Below are 17,067 nucleotides of genomic sequence, written 5' to 3'. Positions count from 1 at the left end.
CCAAAATCACTAAAATGCTTACCAGGGAGCCCAAGTTTTCTCCGCCGGTCTATATATCCTTCAGGCTCTGCAACCTTCTCGTATTCTCCCCCACAAATCTTCTCATGGCTGCAAAGAGGACAGATTCAGAATTTTGAATAAATGAGAAATTTAGCAGCAATTAACTTTGATATACCTGTGCCAATGGCAATGATCAAGCTGACAAGGACCATTTCCATTAGGCTTCCAAAAACAATCAGATCGTGAAGGAGGCCTGTTTACTGACCTCCTTATGAAATCGCCACAACGTATGCACTGAAAATACAAGGTCAATGAGTTGAAGGGATCTCATTCAAATTGACCTGTTTAGTACAGTGGATTCGGCCTACTAATCACAAACCTTCCAATGGTGTCGGCGGTAATTTTCTACTTCTGACTTGAAATTGTGATAAATTCCAATATGATAACCTCCCTCTGGCCTCTACACAGCAATTCTCTGCTTCAGATAACAGCCAACTCATTGATAGGTCAAGAATGTCTAGCTATTGCTAAGTTGTAATCCCAAAAAGCAATCCCAAGCACATTGCTGCAATTCACTTTTGACCTGATAATCCAGAACAGTGCTGCAATTGATGCCATTCATCAGCTTTTGAAAACATGGACCATGATCACTGTAATAACAATTCCATCCATGAAAAAGACCATACAAACAAGCTTTAAAATTATCCTGTACTTGCTAAAAATGGTAAGGCTTTAAAAATCCAAAAGCAATAAAGTGAAAGGCACATTACTCATGATCCTTGTTTTTATTGGTCAACCAAAGGTAAGCATGTATCATTTCGTGGAGCAGTGTCTCCTTTAATTCAGCAGTAGAGCGGTATTTCAGTAATGGTTCTGAAAGGCGAATGGCACAACCGCCCATTGGATTGAACTTACAAATTCCAGCGCATCTGATCATACATGAAAAAGCATTGGTCTTGGGAGCTTACAGAAGCTATATTCAAACAGCCCTTGGTACATGCATTTAAAATGGATTAAATTGTGCCAACAGCCAGATGGATCAAGTGATGTGACCATTGAGCTCAAAATCGTCTTTACAACGTGGCTTACCAGTAGCGATAAGTTTATTCCAAGGATTGAACATATCTTCTTTCTATAAGAAATTAAGAGCACCATACACTTATGCTGAAAAGGAACCATGAAATCTGTATGAACACTGTTGAATGGATAATACACCCTCCAAGAACCTGCAGAGACAACCTATAAGCTACGAGAAACTGAGTTTCGTCTCTGAAATCTGGGAAGATGCGTACAGATGCTCTATCTAAGGAAGCCATTTTCAGAAAGCAAAAAGAATCAAATCACACACAAAAATAAGTTAAAAACACAGAGTGAAAAGGGATCTTCACTATCTTGGCACTAGAATATCTATGCAATGTCAAAGTTGTGTGTGTGGCACGATGCATAAACAATTTCTGTATATTTCAAGGCCTTCAATCATGTGTCCAGACAATAAAATGGAGATGACTCCTCAATATCCCCTCTTCAACTTGCCAAAATCAACCAAGAAAAGAAGTTGATCCAATCCCTCCTCCTCTGCCATGGTGAATACCACCACCCTTTGCTGTAAAACTTATTCCCACCTCCAGTTGCCAGATGCTTTAAAGAATGTTTGGTCCACTCCAATATGCATTCTGCTTCAGTTAAAAATGGAGTTCCTTGGCTTACAATACAGCACTCTAGATCTAGATCTCTAACCAGAATGGGGTTCTGCTCCCCAACAAAGTATTAGTCGATTCCAATCTGCCTTACGGTTCAGTTAAAAATGGGACTCCTTGGCTAACCATGCATCAAGATATTAACTTGATCCCTCCAAGAACCTGCAGAGACAACCTGTAAGCTACAAGAAACTGAGTTTTGTCTCTGAAATCTGGGAAGATGCTTACAGATGCTCTATCTAAGGAAGCCATTTTCAGAAAGCACGAAGATACAAATCACACACAAAAATAAGTTAAAAACACTGAGTGAAAAGGGATCTTCACTATCTTGGCACTAGAAATGGAGATGACTCCTCGATATCCCCTCTTCAACTTGCCAAAATCAACCAAGAAAAGAAGTTGATCCAATCCCTCCTCCTCTGCCATGGTGAATACCACCACCCTTTGCTGTAAAACTTATTCCCACCTCCAGTTGCCGGATGCTCTAAAGAATGTTTGGTCCACTCCGATATGCATTCTGCTTCAGTTAAAAATGGAATTCCTTGGCTTACAATACAGCACTCTAGATCTAGATCTCTAACCAGAATGGGGTTCTGCTCCCCAACAAAGTATTAGTCGATTCCAATCTGCCTTATGGTTCAGTTAAAAATGGGACTCTTTGGCTAACCATGCATCAAGATATTAACTTGTCCGTAAGTTGCACCATGAATCCAAGTGTCAATAAAGTGATGTACAACTAATGTGCAAAGATACAGAGGAACTTGTCAACTTGTCACACACCAAAGTCACATGAATTGTCCTTAGCTCCTGGTATAACATGTGTGGACCCCTCTAATGAGCTCCAACATGCTTGATGGTTCCCTCGTGTAAAACACATATGAAAGGTTTGAGAATCACAACTAACAAACATGAACATTCAACAACATTCTTTGTGATCATCGCCAATGCTCACTATCACTTTATATGCAGCATATGCATGCCTTCTCTCAACTAAAGCAAGTGTAGGCATTGTTTGTAACAATGTGGAAGATATCACATGGCTTATCCACAGCCACATAGCCATGTGCAAGAACAATCAGTAAAGAGAACATGTGCAAGAACAATCAGTAACGAGAAGATCATGTGGAACCACAAATGCCACTACCTTAGCAAGTCAAAACATGAAAACAAGCATCAAGATGGTCATCTCGTCACCACAAAATAGATGTCCACTATGGCATATAACCTATATGTAGCATAGAATCCCCTAAGATCCAATGAGAATACAAGGCTGGAATAACTTGCAAAACACACATCCTCGAGTAGAAGCAAGGCAAACAATCCTTAAAATCATAGCACAACCAAAGTTCCATCAATGAGAGGAGCATAAAAGCAAATGCATTAGCACAACCACCGTGACCAATACTACTAGCACCCATCTAGATATCTAGGGACATAACATTTCCCCCCTTGTGATTGATTGCTATCCTCAACAATATCCTCAGGAATAAAGTGAGGAAAACAACTCTTCAATGAACGTACCAACTCCCAAGTAGTCTCGACCTCCAAGTAGTTTTTCCACTTGACCAAGTACTCAAGTCAGTCCTAAGGTCAAGAACCAATTTGCGTTCAAGTGGAACATAACAAGCAATATCCTCGAGTTACGAGACTTCCCAATTGGACTTCCTCAATTGGGACAATCTATTCGCCTTGTCCTAGTCATTGTTTTAAACAACTCACATGGAACAAAAGGTAACTTGGATTTCCAAAGGTAAAAATTCAACTCGTAGGATACGCTACTAATCTTCTCCGTAATCTAGAAAGGACCACATTTTCACCCCCTTGAGCTTTGTGGCAATCAGTGATTTCGACTCATAAGCATACATAAGCATAAATGGTGGGCTATATCTAGTAGCTAAATGCTTAGCGCTATTATAAGCAAACTCAATCTAAGGAAGATAATACTCCCAATTAGATTGTCTGGGGGAGACATATGCACAAAGCATTTCCTCCATGGTTTGATTTGTCCCTTCGGTCTGCCCATCAATTTTTGGATGTTCCAAAAAATGACAAGGACAATCAGGCTTCCAAATTTTGAAAGACCAAGACCATTTGCTAGAAATGGCTAGTAAACTTAGGATCCCGATCACTAACTATTTCATCGAGCAAACAATAAAGTCTATAAAGTTGTTCGACAAAGAGACCAACCAACTCATGGCTTTTCATAGTTCTCTCTCTAGAAATGAATCGAGCCATTTTCGTCAATCGGCCAACAGCAACCAAATTGCATCTTGACCTCGATTCATATAGGGCAATCCCACCACAAAATCCATAGAAATACTACTCTATTTCTTATGAAGGATTTGTAAAGGATGCAACATCCCTACCTGTTTGTATCGTTCAACTTTGTTAAGCTAACATTGCAACAAGCACTGCACAAATAAGACTCAACCATAGTCTTAATATGCAGCCAATAGAAATAATGGATAACCAAGGCCAAAGTTTGATGTATGCCAAGGTGTCCAATGCTTGGCGGATCATGACACTCGTATAGAACTTTCTTGCAATATCTTAATCATTAGGCATACATCATTTGCCTTATTTAAAAGGCAATCCATTCCAAATGGAATACTTTTCCGACATCTTCCTCTCAGTAGCCAATCTTCGACATCCGAATTGCCTAAGCTTCTTAGGCTACTAGGTCCCTCATGAACTAGTTTCCAGATCTTACCAAAGTAAAGATTACTTTGGTGACACTCAGAGAAAGAAATCTGTCGAAACTTAGGAGAACAACAAGGCATTAACTTCAACTCAACTAAGAGCATCCGCAACCATATTAGTTGCGCCCTTCCTATAATGAATTTCGAAGTTAAATTCTTGCAAAAGCTCCACCCATCTTGCTTTGTAACCATGGAGATCAAGCTAATTACATAGATTTCAATGAGTAGGTAGTCCATCCAAATAATAAATCAAGCGTCGTACAAATAATGACCCCATACTTTAAGCACATGGACGACCAACACCAATTTCTTCTCTTGGATGGTATAACATATTTGGGCATTGGCGAGCTTGCGGTTCTCGAATGCAATAGGCCAATCATCCTGATAAAGGACAACACCTAAAACATAATAGCTCATATCCATATGAACCTCAAAAGGTTTATTCGGATCGATAATCTGAAACATCGATGTAGTGGTAACAAGTAGTTTCAATGTTTGAAAACATTAATTGAGCTCACTGGTCCAAACAACGAGCGGACTAACGTGCTTCTTTTTACTTTGGATATCCTTAAGCAACATGTTAAGGATTCAACAATATAAGCATAGTCCTTAATGAATTTTCCAAAAATTCCAATAAAGCTAAAAAAGATTTTACTTGCCTTATGGTCCCCCAAATAGGCCAATCAAGCACTACTTGTATCTTTTTGGGATTAATCTAAATGCCATCAATCGAGATTATGTGACCAAGGTATAATAACTCCATGCAAAAGAATTCGCACTTGGACAATTTAGCAAACAATTGCTCTCGTCTTAAGAAATGTAAAACGATACGGAAGTGTTTGACATGCTCCTCCAACAATTTACAATAAATAAGGATGTCGTCAAGGAAAACAACTATTCACTTTTCTAGATATAGACGAAATAGATCATTCGTCATCTATTGGAAAGTTGCAGGAGTGTTGGTAAATCCAAAAGATAGGCTCGCCAAGTGAACTAACGTGTTTTTTTTTTTGCTTCGAATACCCTTAAGCAAACATATTAAGGATTCAACAATATGAGCATAGTTCTAAATGAATTTTCCAAAAAATCCAATAAAACCTAAAAAATATTTTACTTGCCTTATGGTCCCCAGAATAGACCAATCAAGCACTACTAGTAGCTTTTCAGGATCAATCCACATACCATCAATCGAGATGATGTGACCAAGGTATAGCAACTCCATGCGAAAGAATTCGCACTTGGACAATTTAGCAAACAATTGCACTTATCTTAAGAGACGTAAGACGATATATAAGTATTTGACATCCTTTTCCAACGATTTACAATAAACAAGAATGTCACAAAGAAAAATGACTATTTACTTTTCTAGCTACAAACAAAATAGATTACTCATCATCTATTGGAAAGTTATAGCATTGGTCAAGCACTTATCTTAAGAGATGTAAGACGATATGCAAGTATTTGGCATCCTCCTCCAACGATTTACTATAAATAAGAATGTCGCAGAGAAATATGACTATTTACTTTTCGAGCTACAAACAAAATAGATCGTTCATCATCTATTGGAAGTTGTGGGAACACTGGTCCATCCAAAAGATAGGACCAAAAACTGATAATGTCCATACCGTGTTCCAAACCCAGTTTTCGGGACATCCTCTGAAGCTATTCATATTTAATGGTATCCAAATTTTAGATGGATTCTAATGAAATAACGCACACCACAAAGTCGATCTATAAGGTCATCCATCCACAACAACAGATATTTATTCTTGATCATCGCCTTATTGAGACCTTTGTAATCGACACAAAAGCATATCATGTCATCCTTTTTTTTTACAAGAAAAACAGGGACACCCCCTAAGGATTTACTTGGCTCAATATAACCCTTAGTCAAATAGTCCTAAAGTTGCCTGGCTATCTTGTCTCTCCCTTTTGAGCATAACCTATGAGGTTGCCGAGAGACAACGGAATGGCTATCAAGCAAGGTTTCAATCTTGTGGTCTAAGGTTTCGGGAGACGGCGAAAGTCTGCTAGGTAGCTCAAACGGAAAAACATCAGCATACTCATGTAATATAGAATCCAAATACTCACTTACATTTAAAATTATATTAAGATTATTGTTTTAAAAAGTGAATTACATTGATAATCAAACAATTGAAATTTTTCAAGAAAACAAATATAAGTAGTATGAAGATATACTAGGGTTTGCACTAAGAAAACACGACATATATAACCACTTCTGAAATACCTCAAACAATAACAAGAAAAACTCAAACCTTAAATGCAAAACTTAAAACTCAAAAGTTCCAGAGAGAAATTTCCCTAATGCATTGACCAAAGTCTAACAAGTTCAAATCTCAAAGATGGGATTGACATTCAAGTTCATGATGAGCTGGTTATTTGACAGACAGCAACATTGGCTCCTAGTCTTGTGCTCACATGAGGGCACACTTTGGCCGTTTGGAGAATCCATGTTCACATATATTCAGAGGCATTTCTGACAGGATAGTCTTGTATACTATTGCGAGACATTGTTGGCAGGTATTGAGAGCTGCTATGATTTTCCTTTTTTTTCAACAGCTAGCACAATCAACATTGATATCAGATTCTCTACGAGGCATCTTAGCGGTGGGCTGTGTCAAGAATAGCAGGTATATTCTGATACCATGTTAACATTAAGAGAGAAGAGAAACTCAAAGACACGAGAAGAACAAGGTGATGATGCAGTAAATCATGCTATGAGAAGAAAAGTTGATATAGTGGAGCTAAAGCTCAAAAGATAACTACATTGTCTTGTATGAATCATGCGGCAACACCTATGGGAATCTACACAGAGAAGGGAACAAAACACAATCCTCTAGCAATGAGCTATCAAAGTAATCACTGGAAGGTGAAGGGCAGTTGTTGAGGGAGTGGACCACAGTCCTCTAATGCCGTCAGAGACGTGGAAGATAATCACCAGCTATCAAGGGAGCGATCCGCACTCCTCTGATGCCAAAGAGTGACCTCGGCAACAAAACGCAAATCCTAGAATGTCGAACTTGTCAAACGAAGGGAGAGCAATCCAAATGTTGACGCCAAGTGGATAATGATGACGCCAGATAATGAAGGATGAGCCAGATTGCAAAAACGCAAGTCCCAACAACCTTTGTGACATACAAGTGATGCCAAGTGATGGAGGAGAAGCCATGCTACAAAAATGCAAGTCCCAACAGCCCCTATGACAAACGAATGATACCAGGTGATGAAGGAGGAGCCATGTTGTAAAAACGCAAGTCCCAACAGCCCCTATAATGGACGAGTGACGCCAGATGATGGAGGAGAAGCCAAGCTACAAAAAGAAGGATCCAAACAATCCTATGATAGATGAGCGATGAAATCACTAGCGCTTGGTGATGTAGACTATCGCCAAAGGCTAAGATGTTGATGCCAAGCTGGAGACGATGACGCCAGGTAAGAAGAAGATCTCCACACTAAAAAACAGAAGTGAAGGAGTCCAATGGAAAAGGATATTGATGCCAAGCAAATGATGGTGACACTAGGTGGAAGATGCTCCAAACGCAAGGCCTAAATCCAGAACAAGGAGCCTAAAGCAAAAGAGGAAGGGTGAAGGGAATCACAAGCCTCGAACCACGATATCCTCTTAAAGGGGTGTGAGGGCACTGGAAGGGGCCAGTGAGAAGGAAAGTGGTAGTGGTGATTGAAGAAGGTGGTCAAGAATGACTAAGAAGAGAGGTTCGAATGAACAAAGTGACTACCTATTTATAGGCATAAGCTATCTAGGGTGCCACATCACTATGTGGACACCCATTGAAAAAGTAGCCAAAATATGGACACCGGACTTTTTTGGAACTTTCAATGCAAAACCCTAAATAAAGTGTGTAAACTAAAGGAGTATTTTCTCAACAATCTAGTTACTCACTACTTGGCTATCAATGGTTCTTTGATGGGTTCTTATCATTGCATCATTATATTATAACACATCACCCATGATCTCCGAGAAGGTGTTAGTGGATATATCAATTCATATATGAGACTATGCATGTTAGAGAGGGCTATGCACATTCTAGATATTTCATGCATTTTATATTTGTCATTTTTATAGTATTTGAGGCATTTATTGTTGGCCAACCTAACATCATTTATGACTTAGATTTGGTCTATATATTATGGCCACTCCCTTCTCCACATTGTATCATTCATCTCCTCAAATTTTGGTGGAGAGAGAAAGCCAGTGTTAGTGCCTTGACAACCAATGACTCATATTGGATCTGTATTGTCTCATATCTTGGTATAGGGATTCCATTTCCCAAGAATCTCTTTGCTTCTGAGTTCTCTTTGTAGTATTCTTTTCTTTTGCAATATTTCTCTTTCCTTAGTCTCGTGTTCAACAATCTACTATAGCAGTTTTCTACGCTTCCATCACTACATCCACTTTTGACACATAGGATCCCTAGAAGAATATTTGTCATTTTTATGGTGTTTGAGGCATTTATTGTTGGTCAACCTAACATCATTTATGACTTAGATTTGGTCTATATATTATGGCCACTCCCTTCTCCACATTGTATCATTCACCTCCTCAAATTTTGGTGGAGAGAGAGCCAATGTTAGTGCCTTGACAACCAATGACTCATATTGGATCTGTATTGTCTCATATCTTGGTATATGGATTCCATTTCCCAAGAATCTCTTTGCTTCTGAGTTCTCTTTGTAGTATTCTTTTCTTTTGCAATGTTTCTCTTTCCTTAGTCTCGTGTTCAACAATCTACTATAGCAGTTTTCTACACTTCCATCACTACATCCACTTTTGACACATAGGATCCCTAGAAGAAGGTGCCTGAGACATTATGAGTTAGAATTGAGTCGTGTGTGAGTCCCGCAAAAAGACTAGCCTCCACAATCACCATAGAATACTCTTTAGAAGAGCACCGGCTTTGATAGCCTCCACAAGCTAGGGTTTACATTGAGGAAACATGGCATGTATGACCATAACTGAAACACAAAGACTCATTGACAATGACAAGTGAAACTCAAACCCTTAATGCAAAACACCAGGCAAAACTTAAAACTCAAACATAGAGACAACTACATAGAGAAAAAACTCTGAAGTGAATGAATGCTATAAATGAATGTGAGAGTGTACAGAATACCCATGAACAGAGCAATGGAGTGTCGGAGAGTGACATCCACCAGAGATGGATCCCAAGTGTTGTCACCACCAGTCGAAGTGACAGAGTATGGGAAACAGCAAACACTGATCACCAGAGCGTGAGAAGACTGAGGCAACTACAAAGGATGATGCTTGAGAAAGGTGGCAACACTAGAGAGCTGCAAATGCACTAGTGGAGGAGAAGGATCACAACCAACTATCACCTGCAAAAGGGAGGACCAAGCACAAGCTCCAGAAGGTCACCTAAAGGAGTGGAGGTGCACTGCCAACTGTCACCTCACTGATGAGAATCAAACGCAAGCTCCAAAAGGCCGCCTAAAGGAGTGGAGATACACTGCCAACTATCACTTCATTGATGAGGATCAAACCCAAGCAGGAGGAGGTAGTCTAATAGCTGGCAATGGCTGATGGTGCCAAGCACGGCTCAACAAGTAGTAACAATTGGATCTAAAAAACATTGACTAAACTCCATTGCTGAAATCACATGTAAATTATTTTATGTGATCCAATAGAATAAACGATCCTCAATTACATGGAAATGACCATCAAGCAATCCAAGACATTCATCTTATGCAATAAATCTTTGAGTTCTTGAGAGTAGGCATCCAACATAGTAAAATGAAATGGGAAAGAGAAACAAGGACGAGGACAGGAATGAAAACGGGGACAAGGACAAGGTCAAGAACGGGAGACGACTACAAGCAAGAAACGAGGACGAGGGGTGGAATGGGGGAGGGAACAACATACATAAATATCATTTGAAAATATATACATTGTTAGAATTTGCCAATTCTATGGGCAGTGCCCAATGTTTTAGTCTTTAGTTCTTTTTCAGTTCTTGGTGTGAATACAACTAAAGTTATAAGTTGTGTCACCACTCTTAGAGTTAGAGACAATTACTCTAGTTGTGTTAGAGCTAGGTCTATCTTAAAACTATCTTCTACCTTTCATTTATGTCTCGTGCTTTTAAGACATATTTGCTTAATCATGGCATTACGTATCAAGCCACTGTTAGAATGACTTCTCAACAAAATGGTATTGCTAAAAGGAAGAATGGCACTCTTATGGAGATGACTCGTATGCTCAAAAGCAAGGGACTAGCTCATAAATTTTGGCTAGAAGGCCTTCAGTGTGCAAATCATGTGTTGAATCGTGCACCTACTAAGGCACTAAAGACGAGATCACCTTGTTAAGCTTGGAATGGCAAGAAGCCCAAGGTTGACTACTTTCCGGTATTTGGTTGCATAGACTATGCATATGTTCCGAAAGAGCTTCGTGGGAAGCTTGATGACAAGGCTCTAAAATACATATTTACTAGCTATACTTCGGAAAGCAAGGGCTATCGCTTGTATGACCCATGCACAAAGAAAGTTTTTGTCAATAGGAATGTCATATTTGATGAAAATGCTGTATTTTCACATGATCACTTTCAAATGCCAGCCACCCATGACATTGGTGATGTCTTTGAGGGTCTCTTGCCACTTTCTTTGGAGTCCTTGCCCGTTGTAAATGGCCCGACAGACATAATACAGCAAGCTGTTGCTGCACTACGTGTGTATGAATAGCAAGATATTGATTATAGTTTACCACATGCAATGGAAGATGCAGTACAGCACGAAAGGGCTGCAAAAACAGTCCTGAAATGGCTGTTACGAACTCTCTAGGAGAGTAAAATGAATGTTCCTTTCCTTGAGCGCACCAAAAGGGCTGCTAGACATGCAGCACATGATGCAAGGGAAGCCCATTTGACTGATTTTACAGAAGTAGACGATTGTGATGAGCATGTATTTGTGAGCTCACTGTTGGATGATGATGAGCCTACTTCCTTGGACGAAGCTCAGCAAGATGTACATTAGATGCAAGCCATGCAAGATGAGTCTCTATTGCCACTAACTCTACATGGGATCTTGTGCATTTACCACTTGGCAAGAAGTCTATTGGCACAAAATGGGTTTTTAAAATTCAAGGTTGATGGTACCATTAACAAGTACAAAGCATGGTTGGTAGTAAAAGGCTATGCACAGAAGAAGGGCATGGATTATGAAGAGACTTTTGCTCCTACATCCCGTATGAATACAATGAGATGTGTAATTGCTATGGTTGCAAATTATGATTTGAAGGTACATCAGTTGGACATTAAGATAGCATTCTCGAATGGGGATTTGCACGAGGATGTTTGTGTCACAACCTCCAAGGTTTGTGGTTAAAGGAAAAGAGCACATGGTATGCAAGCTAAACAAAGCTCTTTATGGTCTCAGACAGGCTTCTCGTGCATGGTACTCTGAAATTGATGCATATTTGGCCAGCAAAGGTTTCAAAACCAATCCAACTGTTCCCACTCTATACATTAAGAATGAAGGGGAGAACTTGCTATTTATCATTCTTTATGTAGATGACATGCTACTCACTCGACCTTCAAAAGCAAAAATTGCAAATTTCAAAGCTGAATTAAAACATGCATTTGCTATGTCAAATATGGGTTGTGAAGAAAACTGCTAGGGTTTGCACTGAGGAAACACAGAATGTACGACCACGACAGAAACACAAAGAGACAAACACAGACACAGAAGACAAAACTCAAACCCTAAGCACAAAACTCAAAACTCAAACACAGAAACTCAAACACAAACAAAAGAAGGGAGAGAAGAACACAACTCTAAAGTGAATGAATATTGCAAATGAATGTAAGAGTGTACACATACTCAAGGGCAGAGCATCCAATTCTCAATTAACTTCATAGTTATGAAGGAAGTGAACTACTACGGTATTCTGTTAGAAAGGCCATGGATGAGAAGTGCCTGAGTGATAAAGAATTGGAGTAATGGTCTGATATTCTTGAGCAGTAGGACAAAAGTTGTTTGAGTAGAGATGGATACTTGGAAAACCTCACCAGTTGACCTTGATGCTATCTCTGCAATGCTAAAGGGTGACTTACAATGAAAGTGCGACCATAAACCCTTGACTAAGTATATTCCTTGCCTTGAGGATGAGCATGATTGTATGCATGTATTGGCAACCATTGAATTGCCATTCTTAGATGATGAGAACGACTATAGGCAAAGCTATAAAAGCACCTAGTAAACCCAACACAGTACATCTAAGTTACCCAAGATGCCACACCATCAATGCCTCTCTACATGATGACCAAGAGTTTCACTAGCTGACCACTACTTATCACCTACCATGTACCAACTAATTAACTTGAACTCCATGGAATTCTTAAATACCGAACAAGAGAAACACCAAACGCTGATCACCAAAGTGTGAGGAGATTGAGACGACTACAAAGGATGATGCCTGATGATAGGGACGAAGCAACAAAACATAGCAGTAGAATGCCGCAATAGAACGTCGCAATAAAACGCGGCAATAAAATGCAGCAATAGAACGCCGCAGCAAAACACCCTAGTACAACACAACAATAAAACGCCGTAGTAGAACAAGGTGATGGCAGTAGTCGCGAAGGTGGACCACCACGTGGTGGGAGACTGATGGCTGAGATCTACACACAAAGGTGAGAAACCTACACGGGAGGGATAAGGCTGAATGGAGGCAGCCTGTCTATTTATAGATGTTGAAGGGTGTCCCAAAAATTAGGGTTTTTGGGAGACCACTGAAACTCTCTCGAACAGCTCCCTGTTTTAGGGTTTTTCATTAATTAAGTGTGTTTTGGGACTATTTAAGAATGCTAATCAGCTAGAAAGCATGTTTTAGCTCAACACCCCCTCTCAAGCCCAAAACTGAGCCAAAAGGTTAAGCCAGCCACTTTGATTTCTACTTACCCCAAAGCATCCCACCCCAAAGCAACCAGGGCAATGGACAAAGGGTACACGGCGATTGCCCAATGGCCTACCAAGACTACAGAGGCGATGATTTTGCAGGCAACTTATTCAAGAAAAACGTAACCTGATCATCGTCTGACTTTGGAGAGCCAATAGTAGCAAACTCAACAAGCAACTGCCTATATTCAGTCAGCTTGACTTTCATATCATCCCCTTCCTTAATAGAGAACTCTTGAAGCTCAAAGTCCAGATTTATGCGCCGAGTACGATCTCAGGTCACATAGCAGTCAAGAAGATGACTCCAACGCTCTGACGTAAGTGGAAAGTGCTATAACTGAGAGTGAAACTCAAGAAGCAATCCTTGCATCAACTCAACATTGGTGGTGGCATTGCGGGCTCTCCATTGATGTATATGTTGGCAACAAGTACCAACTTTTCTGTGCCTTTTGCAAAAGGATCAGACACACCGAGAAGTTCTGTCACGCCAAAAAGAGGTCCCAAAAGACCTATCTAATTGTTGTTAAAGAAAAAGAAGAACATGGAGCAAAAGAAGAAAAAGAAGAAGACCACCAAGAGAAGGACAAACCTCATCAGTCCTTTTATTTGGATAGACTTTTTTAGCCTTGTATTGCCTAGCCTTAATGCTTTGGACATAAACTTGTAAACTCCTCATGTAGCCCTGTACTACAGCCTCTGTACACTTTGTGAGGCCCCTGTTACAGCCTCTCGATGTCCACTATGTTTATGAGTCCAAGCTTCCATCTTGGAATCTAATTCACTTGTGTAACAGTCAGCCATGGCATTGTCTTCATGAACTCGCTCTCTCTTCCAACCTCCATAGCTTCCGTCTCAAGCCATGTTCTAGATCCATGTTTTTACACATATCCAGCAACTCAGTAAATGAGAGCGTGGAAGAGAGGCCATATGAATAGCATTAAAAAGAGGAGCAAGTCAGCCAGCATATGCCAATCAGCCATCAAAATGCACCAAATAAAGAACCATGTTGCCAAGAAAAGGGCCGCCAAAGTCCATCTAGGACAATACACACACATCCTATATAGGGCACCTGTACCCATAAGACACTTCAACGCTAATGTTGCCTTGGCTCAAGTAAGTCACCTCACACTTGCGGAGCCTATGGAAGAGCCTGTGTAGCATCTTCTCTATCTTGATTAGTCAAGCACTTTTCTTTGTGCTAATTATTTTTGCAAGTCTGCCTTAGTGTGATCTGCCTACTTTTTCTTCCACATTATGGCAGCTCTTATTTTACACTCAAGCTGGAAAATTGCTAGTTTCACTCATAATTGAAATAGACAAACACTCAAGCTCAAGCCTAATTTGGGTTGGAAGTGAAACTCAAGTACAAACGGGCTCTAACAAAACTTGAAACTAGCCTATAGTTTAATTGTGCTAGACTTGGTATTTACCGGTCACAACTGAATACAGCATGTACAATGGTGGGCCAAAAAGGGCAGCCATAACGGGAAGAGGGGGGGGGGGGGGGGGGGGGGGGGGGGGGCGGGGGTGGTCAGGTGCAAAAATAGTGAATAGGCGCACAGTGGCGTCATTGGTCGAGAAGGGAAATGTCAAGCTGCCCATGCTGTTAACCATCCTAGTCGGACCTGACAGTCCGCAAATTCCTAGCCTGCCTATAAAAGGCTCACATTTCAAGAGGTTGGGGACACAATCAGAGGCAGGATTGGGGGCAATTGAGAGGCTTGTACTTAGAATACTGCAACAGGTTCACTGCAGCAGACCACGCAATCAGAGGACTGAGATCCGATGAACAGGTTGATGGAGAGGACGAATTGGTGCTGTTCACGATCACAGCAAAGCAGCAGGTATCTAGCACTGTAGGCCTGCAGGAGAGCAATCCCATTTGTATATGGAAACCAAATCACAACAAAGATAGAACACTACAGTGTGGACAAGCTCCTAATGTTAGGATGGTATAGTGTGCTAAGGACCTAGTATTGAGGCAAAGGCAGGGGAGTTTGAGTGTGGTCAAGCTCCCAATGTTTTGATGGCATACTTTGCTAAGCATACCTAGAGGCTAGAATTGAATCAAATATATTTGGCAAAACGTTCACAAAGGGGCTCAAACATCTTAACAACAATGGTAAGCATCATCACGATCAGCTTCGTCCTCCATAAAACTCTTATGAAGCCAAGATCTGTGGCAAACAAAGCACCCTTAGAAGAAGGTTGTGTGATCATTTAGAAGAAGAAGCGCATTTCCTTACAAGGTCATTCGGCTGGTGCTCCAATCAACGGTGCAGGCTTGGAGCTTGTCCTCGAAGTAGAGCTGATTGTAGTGGCAGAACAATGCACGGATATCCGGGTTAGGGTCCAAAATGTCTGCTTCATCCAAGACTCCAACTCCAACTTTCTCTTCCACCTCCTCCTCGTCCTCCTTCTTCACATCCATCTCCTTCTCCATTGCTGCCTCGTCTTCCTCCTCCTCCTCCTCCTCCCCTCCCTGTTGCTCGTCCGATAAGCCCATTGATTCTTGCCTTGGTACCCGGTTGGCGGCCCTTGAAACTCGAACCCTTTTCCCTCTTCTACGAAACTTACGGCGTTACCGTTACAATGAATACCAACTATGTAGTGGTCGTCTGGCGCAAAGATCCCTAGGTCATTATGCAGCATCGTGGGAAGCTACCAGATAGCGGCTTGCTCGCCGTGTAAGTTGTAACAAATATAAGGCGCTTCGCACCTAGATTAATACCAGCTATGTATTGGTCGTCTGTGGCGCAAGGATCCCTAGGTCATTATGCAGCATTGTGGGAAGCTACCACATATTGGCTCCCTCGCCTTGTAATAAATATATAAGGCGCTTCGCACCTAGATGCTTCCAAGTTCCCAGACCTCAATGTTGAAGTTTAAAGGTATTTAGGGTTCCCAATTGGCGTGGAATAGAATGTTAAAGTGAGAAGCTACCCAAAAGGCCAAGCTATCAGAACTACATGACCTGGTCCACCATCCATGTTAAGCTCAAAATTTTGAAGCCCTTCATATTCCCAATATTGCCATTTTACTTACATCTCACTCAATGGAATGGCAAATCCCTAAATCTTTAAGATTCCTTAATCTGGAGGTTCTTCTAGGGAAAACCTAACATGTCCAAATACTTAGCGCCATTATACATGTATTTAAAAAAAGGAATTGCAACCTACAGGTCTCAATTTGTTGGACATTCATAAAGAGAGCAAGATTCCTAGAGCCAAATTGCTCCAAGATGCTAGCAACAAGAAACCCCATGGGCCCACATGTTGATTGGGTTACTTGAACTCCACTCAAGAAGCTCAACAATTCTTGGAATCTCACCACCATCAATTTGGTCAACCACTCAAGTAATTAATAGCCTCAAGGGTCACAACATCATCTCAAATATTGTGACTTCCTAGGTGGAGTTGTTGAATGATATTCCATCGCAAATAGGGATCAAGGAAATAGAAATGGATGACAATGTCTCACGGTCTTGGGCCTTCTCCCCACCCTTAGCAAAATTCATAAGTAAAGGAGGAGTCTTCATTAGCAAACACAAATGCTACAAGGCCTCACATTAGGTGAATGATGAAGGCACGTTGCTCAATTTTGAAGATGCGAAGGAGGATAAAAACCTATCCCGAGCCAAATAGGTTGGGATGTGGTAGCTCAAAACCTAAGGGGCTACAAGCTTGTCTCGAGTGATAAGAACACTAGCCCTCATTTTC

At 40.8% G+C, this 17,067-nt stretch overlaps 1 protein-coding gene across 2 annotated transcripts in view; it reads right to left on the bottom strand.

Moving 5' to 3' along the window:
- Positions 1 to 16,153, bottom strand: part of LOC148031752 (uncharacterized) — a 30,965-nt gene extending 14,812 nt beyond the window's left edge. Inside the window, exons 1-6 of one of the 2 annotated variants that reach the window (XM_087685399.1) lie at positions 15,595 to 16,153; positions 771 to 929; positions 584 to 650; positions 380 to 460; positions 266 to 294; positions 23 to 108 (exon numbers count right to left, since the gene is read on the bottom strand). In XM_087685399.1, the coding sequence (XP_087541525.1) occupies positions 23 to 108; positions 266 to 294; positions 380 to 460; positions 584 to 650; positions 771 to 929; positions 15,595 to 15,854 (682 nt within the window). In that variant the 5' untranslated portion in view covers positions 15,855 to 16,153. Of the gene's footprint in view, positions 1 to 22; positions 109 to 175; positions 295 to 379; positions 461 to 583; positions 651 to 770; positions 930 to 15,594 lie in introns of both variants that reach the window. The other variant, XM_087685398.1, reaches the window with a different exon arrangement.
- Positions 16,154 to 17,067: the final 914 nt, after the last annotated feature.

This window comes from Lygodium microphyllum, chromosome 9 (genome assembly GCF_053477565.2).
Source record: "Lygodium microphyllum isolate KBCC chromosome 9, Lygodium_microphyllum_v1.1.10, whole genome shotgun sequence".
In the NCBI taxonomy this organism is placed as follows: Eukaryota; Viridiplantae; Streptophyta; class Polypodiopsida; order Schizaeales; family Lygodiaceae; genus Lygodium; species Lygodium microphyllum.
The sequence above is the reverse complement of the archived record's forward strand: the minus strand, read 5'-3'. Positions and strand labels throughout refer to the sequence as shown.